General features: G+C 41.4%; 1 protein-coding gene across 4 annotated transcripts; it reads right to left on the minus strand.

The window, feature by feature from the left end:
* Nucleotides 1–255: 255 nt before the first annotated feature.
* slc7a1a (solute carrier family 7 member 1a) lies at nucleotides 256–20,202 on the minus strand. Of its 4 annotated transcripts, XM_040149938.1 has the most exons (14): nucleotides 20,005–20,202; nucleotides 15,582–15,725; nucleotides 11,651–11,932; nucleotides 11,385–11,567; nucleotides 11,056–11,214; nucleotides 10,583–10,760; nucleotides 10,203–10,336; nucleotides 8,321–8,543; nucleotides 7,599–7,738; nucleotides 6,257–6,359; nucleotides 5,819–6,024; nucleotides 5,459–5,610; nucleotides 5,190–5,298; nucleotides 256–4,516 (listed from the first exon to the last, which is right to left on the minus strand). In XM_040149938.1, exons 3-14 carry the CDS (start codon nucleotides 11,835–11,837, stop codon nucleotides 4,332–4,334), a joined length of 1,959 nt encoding a protein of 652 aa, XP_040005872.1. In that variant the 5' UTR covers nucleotides 11,838–11,932; nucleotides 15,582–15,725; nucleotides 20,005–20,202; the 3' UTR covers nucleotides 256–4,331. The 4 variants fall into 4 exon arrangements, with proteins under 4 accessions (XP_040005872.1, XP_040005873.1, XP_040005871.1 ...); XM_040149939.1 differs by lacking the exon at nucleotides 15,582–15,725; XM_040149937.1 differs by lacking the exon at nucleotides 20,005–20,202 and having other exon boundaries at nucleotides 15,582–16,060.
* Nucleotides 20,203–20,527: the final 325 nt, after the last annotated feature.

A 20,527-nucleotide genomic window follows, 5' to 3' on the forward strand; every position in this document is an offset into this window, starting at 1 on the left:
TTCGAGTGGCAGAAACAGTGCAGGGTGAGAGAGAGAGAGAGAGAGAGAGATGCTGCGGACAGGAGGAGGAGGAGGAGGAGGAGGTGTGGTACTGATGCTGCAACTCACACCTCGCAGAGCATCCTACGTATGCTCAGGCGCCGGGCCTTTTCTCTTTCAACACATTTGCGCTCTCTGCTGGATTATGGGAGAAGGGTGATGGGAAGTCTCTCCACGCCATGAAGTCACTGGATTTCACCATTAATATCGACCAGGTGGATTTTGAAAAGGTCGTTTTATTTACAGGATTTATGCATGAAACATACAGACTTTTAACAAAAAGGCACACAGACACGGACACAGGCAAAAACAATATAGCAAATCTTACCTTATAGGAGTAAGTGCCTACTATTTAGCATGAATGCTGAAGCTGGTATTAAAGTTTCTGTGTGTAGGGTTTTTTTGTGTGATTGGGCATAAATTCTTGTTTGTAGAGAAATAAAATAATCCATGAGTTGCTTCTCACTCTCCCTGGGTGCTTTAATCTACCAGCAGATGGCGCCAAAATAAAGACATTTCAGATCCCCCCCACACACACTGGCTTTCAGTGTGAAATGTATATAGTAAAGACGCAATATATGTCTTCTTCTGCTTCGTTAGGAACAGTCACATGTCAGACAGTTGTTTAACATTTTAACCGAGACCTGGACGCCTTTTCATGCTGACCTACTAATAGGCTACGGGTGTGTCACTGAAAATATACACAACACCAGAATGCATCTTGACAAAAAAAACAAAAACAAAATGTAAATCAAGGTCCACCTAGATCCACATAGTTTTCATCACCTAGCCTACAGTAAGTCTAGATGTTGTAAATGATACACTGACAACTGCTGAAGGAGGTTGCTGTGGGATGCGGTTGAAAGCTCAATAAAAAGCCAAAGTTTTTGCAAGGCCAAGAACACACTTCCATGCTCACCGCAAGGCACATTTATCATGTCAGACATGTTGACATGAAATACAGCGATGAATAAACAAATAAGAAACGACTGATGATGACTGACTCCTTGGTGTGACCCCAACAAGTAGACTGTTTTTTGTGCTTTTTCAAATAAAAACCAAAAAGTACACAATTTTAAACACACTGGAAGCCAACCATGACCAAGCAAAAAAACGGGGCAACAAAAAGAACAAAAAGAAAATGTCTGAGGAAGTGATGTAATCACAGCAAAAAAAACATAAACATGAAGTTGCCGCTCATCAACACTGGTAATGGATTTGAAACATCAAAAGCATAATAATGTGACACATGTTAAAAGGAAAGAAGATTCCTCTTTTATCAGTTTATATGCTGTATGTGTATATACATAGTATTTATTTCTGAAAAGTTTGGCATAACATGTAGGAACAAGTACTGATTTTGCCAAAAGAGGCACATGAATCCCTTTGTATTGATTCAAAAGAAAATTAAATGTTAATGTCATGGAGAGAAAAAAGTTAGTTAAATTACTTTGAAACAAATACAATTATAGGAAAAGTGAATTTTAACTTTATTTGACTATTTGTGAGACTGCATGTTTCTGAAATTAAAGAATTGCCAAATAAGTAGATATAACTGGATTTCAGTAAGAGTAATGCTTAGTGTATCAATTCAGCAAGGTATATTATTTTGTTGAGTACACAAATGACCAAAACCCCTGAAAGAGTTAGTCATATATGGTTGGTTAAAGTAATACTTGTCGTAGTAGTGTGGTGCCACAGATTATTATTATACTTCTACTATGAAGTCCTGCATTACAGGCAGCCCACTATGACCCCAAAGCACTTGTTTCTGCCACATTCATGCCAATATCCTATATTTCTTGATTTATAACTGCACTTTTTTGTTAATAAGGCATTATTGCTTAGGTCAGCCACAGTTTACAAGGTTTACGAAGTTTCAGTTGCACTGATCATGTAAACACAGTAAAGGGAACACAAAGTTAGACACAAAAAACAGCCAACCAACCTGAAGACAGATGATCCTACGTATGCACAAAAATCATTAGGCTTTCAAAATAACAAAAAGCCTTTTCTCGTATCTACAAATAATTTACTCTAAGAAATATACAAAACATGTATATATAAATGAGTATATATATATATATATATATATATATATACACACACACATGATTACACACGTACTTTGTTGTAAAGGACTCCCAAAACCATAGTGAATGCACTGTAGGGTTAAAACTGATGAGAACGCTGTTGAAGTGTTGATGATATGATAAGTGTTGAGCTGAGTAGTCTAAATGTCCTCCAGTGATGTCACTTGAGTCAGTGTCGGTTGGGTCTGAAGACTTCAAGTTTGAAAGTTGAAAATATCTGGGGGTGTGGAGTTAGAAAGAAGTGAGCTTACCACACCTCTGTAGCCTGCTCCTCATCCCTCTCTGCTTGAGGCAAGCGGCTTGAGACTACATTTTCCGCTACTAGCATAACACACCTGAATCTCCAATTGGACTGTTTGTGGTTGATTTGCAGTGTGGGTAATGTAAGCACACGGATTTGGAAAGGAAAAAGAGTGAGTGGGATAAAAAAAGATGGTTCTGCTGCAGTGATTTTGATCCTTTTTAAAAAAAATGTCCATCATGAGTCCAACAACGCTAAATCGGTGGAGTACTCTTTTAAGTTTGTGAAAAGAGAAAACATACCTAAAAGCATGGGGTATTTTAATGACAGCCACAGCAACAACAAAAAATGATGTAAATAAATTTACATGTGTGGTGAAATTCCACCTGATCAAATTCTTCATAGGCTTTTACTTTGTAATTGTAATTGTAAATATTATGTTCAATCAGATTTATAATCTGAAAGACACACTGGAAAAAAACATTTTTAGGAAGGGGGTAATAAAAAGACATTAATTAACACGAGAAAAGGTGTAAAATAAATTGAGAACAAATACATGAATCCAAATTGAACATTTTAAGAAAAAATAAAGTTGGGCTGTATTCTTTTTTGAAAAGACTAAGTGTTGCAAGCTACAGATGCAAACAGACACAGCAGCCAGCACTGTGAAAATCCACTACTCTATATTGTTACATGACATTAATTGGCATTTAGAAACTGCAAATGTCCGCACCTGATGTACAAATCAGGTTCCATATTTTTTAACCCAGGGTATTAAATATCCCAAATCAAAGAGTGTATTTTAACAACTGTCATTATTATGGTGAAGAGCATGTAAAATCAGGTATCGCTTAACAAACTACTACTAGTTAATTTAATAATGTGGCTGTTAGGCTTAAGACCGAATCACATCCTCTGAATCTCTGTATCTCAGATTAAGGAACTTTCCAACAGGATATGTTGGTTATACAGCCATTTCTGCATCATAATTTGAAGCCAGATCCATGGTGTATGATTGTTTATGACTGCTTCTTGCTAGGACAGATGCCAGCACTAAACCATACCGTATAATCACAATACGGTACGGTTTAGACTAAAACTTGGACACTGTGAAAGTTTAAATTATATGTGCAGCCACTGGCCTGACCACCGTTTTCGGCTGGTGGGCAAGGGTAATTACATAATTGACAAGCCAAGTGTGCTGCAGCGCTTAATGTGAAAGCTCCCACTTGACAGGACTGGACTGTTAGGGCAGCTTTTCAACATCAGTTACATTAGAGTTGATCAAGTTTAAGAAGATGCAGCTATCAGTACCAATCTGTATTTAATACTGATGTGTGTTATCTGACTTTCAGAATTATGTGGATATATACAGTAGTTGTTTTGTTTTAACCGAAAAAAGGGCAAAAAATGTATCCCTGCAGGACTTTCTGGCACCTAGACGATAGCTGTAACCACATGTGCACATAGTCCTGCTGCCAGCAATGTAACCCAGACGCTCTCCAAAGAAGTTACTATGACCGAACATGAAGAGAAACACATGCTATGGTTTCCCAATATCTTTGAACCTCCCTGAAATAGTGACATGTTTCATGTCTCCAACATGAACCTCCTCCTTCAGACAGCCAAGCGATAACAAGCAGTTAAACCTCCCGGCCAAAAACAAGGGGTAACAAGCTTATATCACAATACTGAAATAACAGAATATGTCAATTATGGCTATAGAAGTTCTGTTTTTGCATGAGTATTATAACCGGTTGTCTGTGTTCTAGCCAGCAGTTGAAGGGGAACATCGCAGGTCTTTGTATTTTACTGTAGGTCAAAGGTATTTATCATTACTTTTCCCAACAAGGGGTACTACCAGTGAGGGACTGGGAGTTGTCCTGTCAGAGAGGCTCTTACACAAACAGACTGGCGTCAGGCCAGGTTAAAGTGTACGCAGCACGTTGTAATGCGTCCTACAAATCTCCATCGTCCTCTTCCCTGGCACTGATTCCATTGTGAATGAAGGCCTCCTTTTCTGGTGACATGGCTTCTGATTCGTGGTCTTGCTTGAAGCCGATCATCTCTGTGTCTGGAGATGAGCGGGCTGTAGCGGCCTCAGCACTGTGATGAATACCATAGGCGAAGTAGATCACAAAACCTGAAAAAGCAGAGTAAGGAATAGCATCAGTGTTTGTGTAATATAGTCACTGTAAAATTGAATGATGTTTTTAGGTTGTTTTTGAGACTTCCAGTCGGTTGTCTAGCCAGCTCATGCTCATGCCAGCAGAGTGAAAATAAACTCCCAGACAACCAAAGTTAGCCTGAGATAAGCTATCTATTTAGCTCTTTTATTTTTTATTTTTTTAAATTGAGAGTCAGCTTTTTAATGTGAGAAACTACTGGCAACATTTTAGAGCATAAAAATAACAATTTTTAACATCATCCATGTTTCGTTTTGGCAGGCTACACACAAAACTCCATGTCAGATTCTTTGCTGTATGTCACGCCAAAACCATATTTCACATCAGTTCTTGCTTGCAACTACAAACCGATGACACAATAGGCCAGACAGAATGGTCACGTGTGGCACTGCCTATTTCAAGCAACTAAAGCAAGTTAAGTGCCAGTTTTGTGCAATACGTCTGAGAGCATCTGCAGTGAAGTGCGTGAGCAGGGAAACCAACCATCCTTAAACCAGAGACGCTCAAGTGAGAGGTGTCATGGCAAAAAAAATATTTCCCCTGTAGTCGTGAGTGCAATTTCTGCAACGAGTATGTCAGTATAAACTCTGGGAAGACAAGGTATGATGGACGGTAACAGAGTATAACTACCTATAGCCATCCAGACTGAAAAGCGTATCCAAGTGCCTCTGTCCAACTGCATCATCAGGTAGACATTGACAAACATGCTGATCACTGGAATGAAGGGCAGCATTGGAACCTAACGAGTCAAATATCAAAGAAAGGAAACATGGTGGTTTGGGTTGAGACATAAAAAACATTAAGCATAAGGACCAGAGGTAGTGTTGGAACACTAGTGCTCAAAACTACCACTTTTAAATCCATACGATTCTACACAGAGTGAGTTTCTGGAATCAAACCTTGAAAGAGAGTTTGGTCTTGCTCTCAGGCTGTCTCCAGATGATAAAGGTGAGGAGGAGACACACGATGAAGATGACGCTAAGGGCTGCGACGTTCCACACAGCAGCGCCTCCCTGCACTGCCAGTACACTGAACGCCAGGATCAACATTCCTGCAGAGGGACATTCATTTTTAGATTATTTAATGCTTAACTCCGCACAAGTGCCATGAAATTTCACCCCCAAGAAATTAATCTATTAAATCTTCATCTGGATTCAAAGAAAATAAAGACTCCGAAGTTCTAACACACAAACTCTCCCAATTTTATTCAGGTTTTTTTGTATTTTATCATCATATGACAGTAAGTCCGGATCACCTACCCATGAGAGAGGCGCAGATGTTGACGGTGAAGCCTGACAATGTGGATGGCTCAGGGTTGTCTGGGAACAGCAGGGTCTTGAAGCTAAACCTTTCCTCCACACCAGCCAGGATGCCCATGCTGGGGACACTGATGCCGTCGCTCAGTTCCACTTCCTCCTGGGTACTGGCCATCTGATACACCAGACTGGGTTGCTCCGGCTGGTACCTGACACAATCAAACACACGCACTGAGCTGATTTACCATTGCAACTTCACTCTGTATTCACACTGCTTAAAACTAGCTGCTAGTCCCAGTGGTAATGCAGTGATAACCAGCTTCACTGGTTGCTAAAAACAGATACAAACATATGTGGCAGCAGGAAGTTGGTGACCAGACGTGGAAATTAATCTCCAAGTGCCCCGGGCTAGTCTCTATATACTTATGACTCCCCACTGACCTGAGCACCAAGACACAGGCAGCCACTAATGTGTAGGCCAGCAGAGTCCCTATTGACATCAGGTCCACCAGGTCCTTCAGGTCGAACAGAAAGGCCATGATTGCTACAAAGAGCAAGAAAGAGGAGAGAGAGAGAGGGAGATGAAAGTATCTGTTTGACCGTAAGAACCTCTGATACAAAAACAATTGAGTAATAGAAAAAAAATCCATCATGTTTTAAAGATACAAACATATGTGGCAGCAGGAAGTTGGTGACCCTCTAATTAGCAGCTACGGCTGTTTGCTAACAGAGGCCTCACCTCAGAATACAAGTTGTACTCCTGACTTCCTTTTATTCAACTTCCACATCATCTCATACCATCTTCCTCTCCCTCACCCTCTCTCCCTCTCTCATTCCCTCTCAAGTATGCACCCTTCTCTCCCTGCTTTCCTTATCCCTCCTTATTCCATATTCCCTGTTCACCTTACCAGACATAACCCCGGCGGTCACAGTGGACGTTATGGGGGCTTTCCTCTCGCTGACACGGGCCAGGAAGGAGAACAGCAGCCCATCCCGAGCCATGGCAAAGATGATACGGGGTAGGGGGAACATGGAACCCAACAGACTGGGGTGGTGTGGGGAAAAAAACATCAGATTGGGGTGACAGTTGGTGTAGGGTAGTAGAAGAAGAGGAAAGGAAGAATTGAAAGAGGTCAGTAGGGGGGAGAGGGGAAGAACTAGTGAAAGGAGACGAACATAGTTGGTAAAATAGGAGTTAAGGGATTTGGGGCAGGAGAATGTGCAACGGGATACCAGACCTGCTGCACTGTAGAGCAGCAGGGACATGATGTTGGTCCAAGGATATTCTGATGCCAGCATGCAAAATTTCTATCCCTCAAATAGCAAACGTGGTGCTTCACATGCTGTTACTCTCCGTTCCAATGTAAAATCTTAGGTCACTTCACCATGCAGTTTAGTTTGATGCTGATATTCATCCTTACACCACTAGGATGCGAATAGAAACTATTCCTCAAGTCTCCTAAGGTTCGTTAGAAAAAAAAAAGTACAGTCACTGACCCATGTTAGATGAATGCCAAAGTAGAGATACAATAACCTGGACTGTCTCAGCTAACAAAAAAAAAGACCTAGTCATGTAAGACAGGATTACACACAGTAGTTAGTGATGCCCTTTTTATGCTTTAGCTGCTGCTTTCTGGCAGGTTTCTTCAATACACACTTTTAGGACAGAGTACGCAACTGGCAAGCCAGAACATTTGCAACCCAGTGCGGTTCAGCGCTGCAGCATGAAAAGAAGCCCCAGTGTACATGGATGCTGTTTAAAACATGCGTGTTAGTGTCTCACCTGCCCCTATGCCCGAGGTGAGGGTTGCGATTAGCGGGGTTTTGGTGCGGGGGCTGATCTCAGCCATGAACTTGAAAAGCAGCCCATCGTCGGCCATAGCCCAGATCACACGGGGCATAGGGAACATAGCACCCAGCAGGCTACCAGGGGGGAAGACCAGGATATATAGTATCCACACTTACACCCACGAGAATGCCGTGAAACATACATGAACAAAGACACCAGCTCACATATACAAAGAAGACCACACAGTATACATATATTACATTTACACAGCATAATACCGTATGTACTGTGCATGACATATAGGGTAAGAATAGTAGTGACATTCAGGAACATGTTTAATATACTATGCACACATTTTAAAATTAAGAATGTATATACAGTCATTCATAATCATGCATTATAATTAGAGATCAAAACAATACTCATGTAGAAAAAATAAAGTATGTATGTACAATAATACCACCATTATATAACCATTAAGAACCAATTATTAGTAAAAATGCAACTTGTGGTGTCTTTTGGTGACATTAGTCAGTGTTACATAATCACATACGTACACTGATGGTACAATATATTCTAGCAGTGCTCTTATTTTTAGTTAAGGGATCAAATGCCCCCTGAAGTTAAATATACACTCACGGAGAGAGAGAGAGAACTAGAGTACATGAGCATTTAAAACTATCGGCAAACCAGTGCAGGTGTTTGTAACTGCTTACCTAGTGGACAGAGCACAAAGAGAGCCTACAGCTACAGCATATTTGGCTCCTCCCCAGCCCACATAATTAAACGCTACGGGCAGAGGGCTCTTGCTATCCAGCAGGTAGTAGGGCATCATGAGGGTGAGGGCGGCAGAAACGCCAAAGTATGCTACGAAGCAGATGAGCAGCGAGGATACGATGCCGATAGGGATGGCTCTCTGGGGGTTCTTCACCTCTTCACCTAGGGTGTAGAAAGACACGGTTATAGGATCAATACGTACCATTTTACTCATTGATTACTTCTCCAGGTGCTAACATTTGTCTTTAAAACTTTTTTGGCTTGTATTTAATTTTTGAAAGAATAAAGGTCCTGCCTATTTGAACTGCAAGACAGATGACTGCACTGCACGGTACTATAATAAAGCAGGTAGCTGTAACATAATTTAGAACTTCATCTCCCTATCAAATGTGTATAATGACAATTTGTCATGATCAGCTAGGTCACAATCATAAACTGTTTCCAGCATCACAGATTAGTAAAATTGATTTGGTTGCATTGAGAATAACATCTTAAAATAAACTGAACTGTGTACTAAATTGTCAAATGACCCCATAAATAGTTTGACTGGGATAGTTCATTTATTTTGGAGGAGACTCAATTTAACTTTCTTCAGCTGTGATGTGTGCAACTGTTATTACTTCAGCTAAATACTATTCGTATTTTAATGCAAGGATTGAGCGGATTCTGAATTGTACACAGCATCCACTCCTTTATGGCTGCACTGACAGAATTCCAGGAAATGTTGAACACTTGGCAAACCGATGTATTTAAGAAACATTCAGCACGGTATTTTGCAATAAATTGAACAAGGACCTCATTTTCCCTGAGCACCCACAAGACTGAAACACCCAACTATTCCGCTGTGGGCGATTATGCAACAGCACTCCTAAAGCAAACACTCTGGTCCTGTTCTGCAGTGAAATCACATCGTGGTGATGGAGCGTGTATAACACCTTCTGGATCCTCTCCTTCAACACTATTCATGACAGGTGACAGCTCCTGATTGGCCCAGATTATTGGAAGGTCAGTGGTCACAAGCATAACAGTGGTAGCGGTTGTATGCATGTATGTGTGGCTGCGTATGTGTTTGTGGGTGGGGGAAGGGATAATGGCTTCATGACAACTTAACTTTAAGTAGCCAGAACACACACACACACACACGCACACACACACACACACACACACACACACACACACACACACACACACACACACACACACACACACACACACACACACACACACAGATGATATAATGGCTTAAGGTTGTGTGAGTGTTTGTGTGTGACAGACATGCCCCCACAAGCCAAACTCAAGCAATCATTCAGGGTTAACTTCGCGCTAGCGAATTAGAATTCAGGAAAAAGAGGGGTGGGGAAAGCTGGTGGGCCGGAGAGCAGGGAAGCTGGAAGAAATTTTGTAAATTCTTCCTTTTGCTTTACAACCCAGGGACCTTGAAGCCTTTACATAGAACTACATGCACAAAGACACACACCTATTAACAGGTGTAGATCTGCACAACAAAACTTGTTAACATCTTCTCCTCAAATCTCAAACCTGATTTATGCCCCTAACCTGCGTCACAGTGCTTGGCATTCTGCCAAGAGCAAAACTGGGCCAAAAGCACTAAACTGCATCTTTCCTGTCTGCCCTGCCCCTCTTATGTAATACTCCTGGATTTTTAGACAAGCTTAGGATTGAAATGGTCCCAACTCCAGATCCAGTTACACCACCCCCCTGGAACTGAAACATACTCACGAGGCAGTGGAAAGGTTTTGAGTGGTGGAACAAGAGGAGAAAAGGCCAACAGAGTGTTTTCTGGTTTCATGCAGCACTGACCTGTGGTGGCGATGCAGTCAAATCCGACGAAGGCATAGAAACAGGTAGCAGCTCCTGACAGGACGCCTGTGAGTCCAAATGGCATGAAGCCGCCCACTCCTAAACTCTCTTTGGTCGGCAGGACGTCTGTCAGACTGGACGGGAGAAGTACGGTATGAATAAAACCAGCAAAAAAATCTACCTGTGTTGGATGAATTTGTTGTTTTAAAGGGTCAGTTAACAAAAATTACAAAATAAGAAAGTAGTTTTCAGTGAGGTCTGTGGATTATCCTGAGTAACTGAGACCCTTTATGCTGAAAAATGTAATATCCAACATAACAGGATGTTTCACAACATCTTTGATATGTGAAAGGAGTGAGTGTGTATGTCTACATTCTTACTTGAGGCTGGAGTTACTGGTATTATGGGCATGCAGGATCTTTTCAGGGTCTAGCTGCCAGTTCTTCAAAGTACCCTTGACCAGCCCAGAGACAACCATGAACAACAGGACTAGGACGTTGACACATGTAAAAACCTTGTTCACCGTCGCTGACTCTTTGACCCCAAATGCCAACAGACCTTAGAAAACAGAGAAGACAAAGGAAGGAAAAAGAAAATGACAATGTATTTGGAGGAAGAGACACATAAGTATAAGACACATCCATAAATTAACCTCGTTACACAAGTTTTGCACTCATATTGGCTAACTGAGTATCTATGGTGAATATCTGCCCCAGCAGCAATGTCAGCAGTTACAGTGGTAAAAATCCAAGGGTGAGACGCTGCTTAATAGCAAAGATAAAATATGCTAAATGTGAAACAAAAGTGATAACACCAGCGAGAGAAACAAGCAGAAAGAGAGAGGTCTTCTTACCTGTGAGGGTGATTATGATGAGAACAGCGAACATGTCAGGGTATTCTGCCAATACACCCGGTGCATCCATAGACATGTACTCCCTGCAAAACTGCTCTATGTGCTTCCCTACCAGCTCGTCGAAGGTGGCGCTCCATGCACGGGCCACACTGGAGGTACCTGCGATTGAGAGAGGGCAACAGAAGGGTATCTCTCGGTGTCCTTTCCCTGTTTTGTCACTGAGCTACGGTACTTGATGTTCTTCAAATATCCTGTAAATCTAATCTAGGACTTATAACTAGAATGTGCCAAAAAAGGAGACAACATAGAAGGAATGCTGCATAGTTTACCAATGATATAGGAGAGGATGAGGTTCCATCCAGTGATGAAAGCCCAGAGCTCCCCTACAGTCACATAGGAGTAAAGATAAGCTGAGCCTGTCTTGGGAACACGAGCTCCAAACTCAGCGTAGCACAGACCAGCCAACACTGAGGCTAAGGCTGCTATCAGGAAGGACAAGACAATAGCAGGACCTGTGTGGGGAGGGGGGGGTTCACATGTTTAGATGAATTGTCTCAGAAGACATCTTTTAATCTAAACAGTAATGTTAACTTACCCGAATTCTCTCGTGCAACAGCCCCAGCTAGCACGTAGACGCCAGCGCCCAGCGTGCTGCCCACGCCAAGGGCCACCAGGTCAAACGTGCTGAGACATCGGGACAGACGGGAGTCCTCCGTGTTACAGTTCACCACCTTCACCCTCAGCAACTGCTTCCCGAAACGCAGAAGCGTCCCGAGCGCCATGGATTACAGTCTGGCCTCAAGTGAGGGAGGGGAGGGGGAGAAGGTCGACCGGGATTCAGAGGTCACAGGGGAGAGGGGGAGAGGTCACATACACCCTAATGGGAGGCAAACAAAATAGATAAGACAGTAATTAAAAGAAGTAAGTTTCTCGCACCTGTAGTTGAATGGACAGCTTTAGTATCTGTGCAAATTTATTTTTCATTATCATCTCTGTCTTTGACTGGTTTACTAAAAAACCAAAGATTAATTGAACAAAAATATATACTAAAAGAAACCTGTATGATGCTCAATCCAGTGGTACAGTAGCACGTCAGGTGTTTCTGTGAAAGTACTGTATATAGAAGCTACATTTGCGGTTACATCAATAATCACTGGCCATACAGTGGTCAAGTGTTACAGATCGGGTAAAGGGGTTCACTTGTGCTTGACAAACGTGTTGTAAGTAGAACGCTGTTTTCTGGGATGTTACATAATGCAACCCAAATCCAAAATGTGTGACTGCCAAAAAACCTGGGGCCTATAGGGATAATCCCTCTTATTGCTGGATACGTTGCCGACACGTTACATAACACAATGCAACTCACAGGCGAGGAGGTATAGCCCTTGAACAGACTGTTCAAGACAAAGAGAATCAAAATTCATGGCACAGAAACACTTGATTCATGCCGTGGAGCCTCACCAGATTGGATTACTCATACACATAGCAGAAGAAAGAAAACCTACCAAGACTGCTACTATTTACCTTAGCTTGGAGTCATACAGAACAAACAAGGATAATCCACCATTATTTTCTGTGCTCAAAGTAAACAGAATTAATGGACAGCAAATGAAATACCTATGGAAGAAAATAGATGGAAGAAAAATCTGAACTGTGACAAACACTCGCTCTTATTATTATTATTCTTTGATAATCAAAAATGGGATCGGATTTAAATCTTTAATCTGAAATTGAAGGGCGTATTATTGCACTTCCATACAGTTGAGGGGGGGGCTCACTAGTGAAAGATTATAACAATGAATGGTCAATTTTGAAGCAGCATAGGCTAGGACTACCTGACCTTTCGTCCCTCGTATGGGTCAAGCTCAAAAACTGTTGGATCCTACAATTCCCAAAATGCAACTCATGACAATCTTTCATTACATCCTCCCTGCTTCTACATGCCAACTTCTTTTAAACCCCTCACCTCCAGTTTGTAACACAGGCTTTCTGTTAAATTTTTAAATCCCAAGCCGAATCTGAAAAAAAACCCCCTCTGATGTCATCATATTTATTTTCCAGAGCTTTAGAAAGTTCCTTTAGAACCACAGAAGACATGATACAACTGTTTTCACAGGCCAAGTTGTACTCCTTGTGCCGAGTACACAGGACTTCATGTGTAAAATTGGTGAAGTCAGCCTTAATGTCAAAGAGTCAGCCAGAACACATTTCTCTTTGGAAGCACGTTACTTTTTGACTTAACTACATTCATACACAGACTCATATTAAAATGGGATCGTAGGTGGTCATAGAAAACTTAAAAAAATGGGAAGGAATGAGCCGTTTCAAATCAAACTCTCCGGAGACAAAAAAAACAGCTGTAAGACGTCTTTCCTAAGTGGTTACTGAGAAGATTCTCTGGGTCAGTAGTCTGTCCAACATCTCATACACATGCCCCAGTGGTGAGCTCACATACTGAGAGGTAATACTTGATATTAGGAAGGAGAAAAAAATATGAAGGTTAGATGGAGGAATGGAAAGGGGGAAAAAAAGGGGGGGGTGTAAACAATGTAAATTAAGTTGTGGCAGTCTGGCAGAAGTCCTGTGGTATGTCCCATGGAAGAAAGACTGGGAATTGAGTGAACGGCATGCAGCAGCATAACACCGTGACCCATTTCTAGATAATGGCATCTCTCCAAAACCCATTGACATGAGGACATACACCTAGAAAGGTCATGTGGAGAGTGCAACAGTCATGTCACACCTCATGGAAACTTCCACATAAGGGTAAGCTAAAGTGACAAGCTTTTTTTCTTTACAGAGAACATTCAGGCTCAAATACAGTTCAACTTTCCAACCTGGCCTATTAGACCACATTTGATAAAAGTATAATTGAGTTATACATGTTGTACGATGGCGAGTTAATATACTCATATTAATGAAGCTTAAATTTGTAGTGGGAGAAGTGTCCCTGAAAGCCATCAAGTACATTTAAAGCATTCGATATCCCTTGGCGTCCTGAGACCTGGAAAAATTACATTTTGGGTATTTTAGCAATTTTTAGAAAAAACAAGTCTATTGTCCATTGTATATTTTTTATGATATGTCCTTCGTAGTGGACATCAGGACATTGTTCGTCTGGCTTCTTTGCAATTTTGAATCAGGACAAAATTTTGGAACAACAAATAAACCACATAAAATATATTGTACTACATAAACAATATATATACACATTGTAAAAGTGGGTGGGACAGAAATATGATTCTGAAAAGTGAGGGGCACACCCCTCACTTTTCCTTGGTGTAGGGCTCCCTTATTGTGTACCATTGTGGTACTGCCCACCTTAGGAGCCTACAACATTATCATTTTTCTCTTAATACAGATCTCATACAAGATTATACTTGTTAGTGCAGTTTTTTTTAGTTGTCTAATTACATACTGTATATGGTATATTATACTGACATGAAAGTCAAATTGCTGCCTAGCCCAGGGAATTCATGGATGTACGGATGCCTCTAGGGGATTATCACAACCAAATAAAGTTCCAAATAAAATTGATCTGCGTTGTATTTAAACATTACATAAACAACTACATTAAACTGCAAACTAAACTACTAAACTACATTTAACAAACTAAGCAAATGTAGATGCATGATAAAGAAGTGCAGACATACAGTGAAACCAGTGCCTGAGAAAATTTAAAGAAAAGTTCTCAGTCATCTGTTAACAAAAAACTGTAATAAAACACCTCCTCCTCAAATAATCCATTAAATTACTGGTCTTATCCAGCAGCAGTAAGATTGCTGAGCCCATGCCCATATTATGATTCAACACAGATAAATAAATAGCCGATTATGACAGCGACTCGTTTGCCAAATTATTGTAATATCCGGGAAGTTATTTAATAAAAGCTTAGAATGAAAATACTATTCAAATACCCAAAGGTAATCATAAAGCGCTTCCAGGAGTGAAGACATACACACACACACAAACACAAAAGAAAGTAGCCTATATGAACCCTGCCCTGGGTACACAGGTTATGTAATTGCTGAATCAAAACCATCTTCTGTTAATACGGTCAATCAGAAAAAATGATGAAACCTTAAATGGAAGGAAATCTGATAATTCCAAACAACCTCCTGTGTTTGAAACAGAAAGCATAATGAAGCTAGAAAATTATTCAGTAGAGTGCAGATCCCCGCCAAGGCCAATGTCAAACAACATACTCCAGACTTCAGAGGAAATGAACTGAAATTCATAGTAAATGATGCAGATCTGCCTCAAATTTAATGGGTTCCTCCCTGGCCCATGCCCCGTCCCTCCACCAAGTTCAGTGCAAACCGGTCCAGTACTTTTTGCCTAATCCTGCTGACTGACAAACAAACAAACAAACAAACAAACCAACAAACGAAAGACACAGGTGATCACATAACCTCCTCGGTGAAGCTCTGTTAATGTTGCATGCAATGTCAATGCTGCAGGTTAGTGTCAAAATGGCAATAAGCTGCTCCCACAAGGTGGACTAAGAATATAAATGAAGTACTCACTTGAAACCACCTACAGATCAATTCACCTGTTGATCTGAGCAGAAAGCTTGAGCGAATGATGACAGACGCAGGGACTGAACGACGAATTTGTCAACTATTCTTCAGGCTGCTGTGAAGAGTGCAGAGTGTTCGACGGCCGCCGTTCTGAAATAGAATCTGGAGGAATCACATGGCTTGGCTATTCCAAGAGGCACACACATGCACACACAAGCTGGGCCAAATCGTAGCAGTAGCTGGATGGCCGTGGAAACCCTAATGAATGCATTTTTACAGTAATAACTCTAGATGCTCTTGAACTCTTATGTAATCACGGAGCTGCAGTTGCACAAATGCAAACAGTCACAGTAACCCAGTTTATCTACAAAAGCTCTCTGTAACAGAAATGTACCATAGTAAGCTCTTACAAGTGGCAGTAACTGGTGGCTGCATCCAGATAAGCCTTTAGTTTGGTGTCACTCATGCACACAAGCACATACATTCATACATGCATGTTCAACTTGAATTCAACGTAATGAGATTATTTACACAGGGAAACCAGAGGAATATATACCAAAGGTTCAAAAGTGTAACAGTTAAAGTTACAAAACCCTTCTAGCTTTAGAAAAGCAGGCTCTCTTCTTATCTCAGTGTACGCACACTGACACGCAGACACGACCTTCTGTGAGTTTAAAAATGACATGATTGAGTACAGTAGATGAGATGTGAAGAAAGAAGAGGGAGTGGATGAACCGGAAAGGGGGTGTGATCCTTCAGAACCAATGAGAGTAGGCTATTAATATGCGGTGCTTGACATTTACACCGGGAGTCCTTTTCAATACTACTACACAATTACTGGATTTATATGGCAGCAATCTGATGGAGTGCATTCCCTAAAAACAAAATACAAAAGTAGCAGGGATATAGAGTATTTCAGCAGGTCAACAGAGACTTGCCTTGACGGGTGCCCTGTAAGACACTCTGTAAAATGGGAAAGCTTAAATAAACACACACTCTTGTTGCCACAGTCAAACTATTCTTGACTGTGCTGATGTTTCTTTTTCTTCAGCATTTGTTCTTGACATACCTGATAGCAAAGGTCATGGAAAGGCAAATTGGACAATGGTAAGATGACACAATGGTTTTTACTTCACTGACACAACAGTACCTTACGCTGCTTTAGGAATGATAGTCAGTGAGAATATAGAAATTAAAAATGCAAACCCAAACTCAAGCCTAGATCCCTAAGCCTGGACAGTATCTTCAGGTGCACATATACATATATTATAATGCACACAAGCAACTTTTAATCCTTTTCACTGAATTGCACTGCACGCTGTTCGGGGAATGGAAAATTATAGTGTATGTTCTTCTATGTTTTCTTCTCCACAGCAATGGACTACTTACTATGTCGGAGTCGTTCAGCTCAACAACTGCCCACATGCATACACACACTATGGTTGGCTAGCTTATTGAGTTAGCAGGTGGGTTAACTAAGGAGAAAGAACAGCATGCAACAGTGGAGTGCTGGCTGCTGCTTGTTGACATTTCCCATTTGTTTCCATCCCACACATCTTTGTGTGCACATGATGCCATCCGACTCTGCTAGGTGGACACGAAAGCATTCTTATCCTATGAACAGTCAACATTACCGCTATCTGATTACTTGTTGCGCGGATTTCAATAATAATTTCAGTAATGTGTGTCTGTTAGTCAGTCGGTCAGTCGGTCCGTCAGGAGCAGGCAAAGTTATTTCGCTGCACCCCCCCTGTGGATGAGGAACAACAACAAACATGAGTAATGCGGTGGTAGTAACACTCAACAAACGTGGCCCGGTCATAATGTTTCCTAATTGAAGAGTATCCACAATCAAAGAAAGAACATCTAAGCATTATAATTATTATAATTATCATCATCATACTGGCAGTCAAGTTTTGACCATAAAAACATAATTATTTGTAGTCAAACCTAGAGCAAGACTAAGGATTTGGGACAAATGACTTAGTGCCCTCTACCTGTTTGGACAGACAACAATCCTGCTCTCATCCTCCTCTCTGACACAAGCCAGAAGAAATAATCGCATATTTTAGGAAACAAAAGATTGACCCTTTGCCTCCACCCAGTTCAACTACTAGAGATGGTTAGCTTTCTTAGGTCAGGACCCAGCCCGTATAAACTGTTTTTAGACAAAGATAGGACAATGATGCTAAAACACTAGAGTCCTTTTAATTTTCAAGCAAACAGTTTGGGGACCTACAAGTGTATGAAAGAAGGCCAAATTTACTGATATCTCTTATTCACACTGGAGTGCCTTTTCTGATTATTTGTTGATAATTTGGGCGGACTAACGGTCGGCATTCGCTGAAGATCTAAGACATCCAGGATATTCAGAAGACATTGTGTCAATCAGAGTATTTTAGATATCCAGTTTTCAAACTTTTTAACCTATAATAAAAAAATAGATTTGGTTATGGTTTATGATTGTTTTTTTATGATCAGGGTTTTTCGCCATACCTTATACCCCTAACCGAATATTTCCATTTTTCTTGCAGTAGAAGAGAACTACAAGCACCAATAAAATTGTGCATTTCAACACACCATATTTGTGTTCATTGTTATGCTGATATGTGTGTGTGTTTTATCGTGATAGTTCAAAGTTCTAGTTAGTTGTAGGTTTGACAATTAAAAAGCTGGTTCGGGGCATCACTGTCCACTGAAGAAAAAGTTCATTCTCAGGATATCAATCTGTTTCTATTCCAGCAACTAATCACCTTTGTAATCATGAATATGCATTGTGTGTGTGTGTGTGTGTGTGTATTACTATTACCCAAATCTGTAATAAGCCCAAGATCCAAGTTTTGTACACACTGCTTCTTTTACAGCAGCTACAGTCACTTACATTTTGCACACTGATTTGACTCGTCAAACTCAAAAACCACCAACTGCAACTTTTTGCATCTTAACTTTGAGTATAAACAAAAGCTACACAATGATCAGAGATAGTACAAGTTTATGGTTATGTTACTGAGCATACAGGCAACCGAACATTTAGCCTGGAAGAAATATGAAGCCCTCGGACGCTGAAGCCATCCCCAGAGTCTCAGTGAACCTGGAAGGCTTCCAATCACACACAGCCCTCTGGGCATTTTTATACGTAGGCTACATCGAACCCTGTGCTCAGCAATTTGCCCGCGAGTGACCCACTTTCAGACTGGCTAAAGTTAGACCAACTAGAACAGGTCTGAACTGTTGCCATCAAGATCTAAAAGGTCACCTCTTTCTACTGAGTCGTTCGTAAAACACGGTTTAATTTAGAATATGAAAATGCAGCTCTTGAATCATTTTGCAGTTTTTAAATCTTTTTGTCACACTTTTTAAAAAAAAAAATCGTGCTTTTGCAAAACAATATTAATAGGATGTCACTTACATTGTAAGTTCTAGCAGTTTTTCTCAAATGCCAAACTCTGAGAGAGAGTGAGAATCCATTAGGCTGAGACAGGTTGGGTCGTACCCAAATCCAGTGTATCAGTTTTATGTTTTACTCTGTTCATGTTGATTCTGTGTTTCACTGAAACAAATGACTACATTTTTTGATCTTTCCAAGTTGACTTGCTCATATGCTTAGACCTTACATCAGTAATTTACCGCTGAAGGGGGTTCTTCAGATGCGCCTCTCGCTCCTGCCTGAACTGACGATTTTCTCAAGGGTTTCATGCCTAAGTGTGTGTACTTATTCCACCACTTCTGATTTGCCGCTTGCCTTGCTTGTGAGTGTGTGCTCTGTGGGGCCACTTGCCGCTTTCACTCCATTCCAAAATACCTCCCCCAACACCACGTTCAGACCACTTTAAGAGTCCGGGTCAGTCGCATCCCTAGTCCAAATCTCACAGCTGCCACCCTCCTCACATGCATCGCAGCGCCTCTTTGGACAGGCTACACTGCTGCTCCTGGCACAGTCAAATCCAGCCTTAACATACTCCAGGAATCACCCCTCTCGTATTACATGATCACGGTTACAGACAATGCATTCTAAGTAGCCCCTGAATGTAGACTCGCCCAACTCAACTGTGAAGTACTGAGGGGGCAAGTTGCAGGAAAGGGAAATCGTGCAATTCAGTTGCGGTGTTTCTGAGTCGTCTGGAGTCGCACACATAGGCGCGCTTGCAGGAAACGGCAGTGCTTACTATAAAGCGGTCAAAATGGGGTCCATGCGAGACGAGCATGTGGTTTTCAGCATGGGTCCCTTTTAGTTACGTGTATCCAGGCACCCGCTCAACTTTACGCACGGAAACGCTTTTTCCCTACAGCATTGGAACTGAGGCGTGTGACCTGAAAACCGCCTAACCTGGGGTACTGACATCAGAGAGTTAGTCCTCGCACAACGCTTAACCATTTGCATGAATGTGGCTACGTAGCATAATGCAACGTTGTGTTAGTGGCTCTTTACCTTGTAAGCCCTGCGGGAGCGCATAAGGCAGTGATCAGAGGCAGTAGGTTTCCTTGAGAGGTCAAAAAAATAAATAAAAAAAAAGAACTGAAAATTGATGAAAAAGCAAACGTCGTCGACACACGGGGGGTCGGCACAGTGATATGTCTCTCTCTTTACAGGTGGTAAGGAAGAATTTGAGATTTCGGGTTGCTGTGTTGAGCGCGTTCAAATGGAGGAGGGGACACGAGAGGCAAACGAGCGGTCCCGCCTGCTCATCGCTGTTACAGTTGTGCAATGGCCAATAGCCTACAACTGCACTTAGTCATCAACTGCCATAAGTGGCTGTAGGCTGAAAAAGCAATAACAAAAGAACTCAGGACTGTGGATTCACAGCGTGCTTTCAAATCAGGGATAGCGGTTCTATTCTAGTCTATGGAGGAGTGATTGGAAACTTAAAAAAGGATTTTTAAATTGGAGCACATTGGAAATAATTGTGGACGGTGCCATTGAGATATCACAATCTCATTAGCCACATTTGTCA

This window comes from Xiphias gladius, chromosome 17, assembly GCF_016859285.1.
Source record: "Xiphias gladius isolate SHS-SW01 ecotype Sanya breed wild chromosome 17, ASM1685928v1, whole genome shotgun sequence".
In the NCBI taxonomy this organism is placed as follows: domain Eukaryota; kingdom Metazoa; phylum Chordata; class Actinopteri; order Istiophoriformes; family Xiphiidae; genus Xiphias; species Xiphias gladius.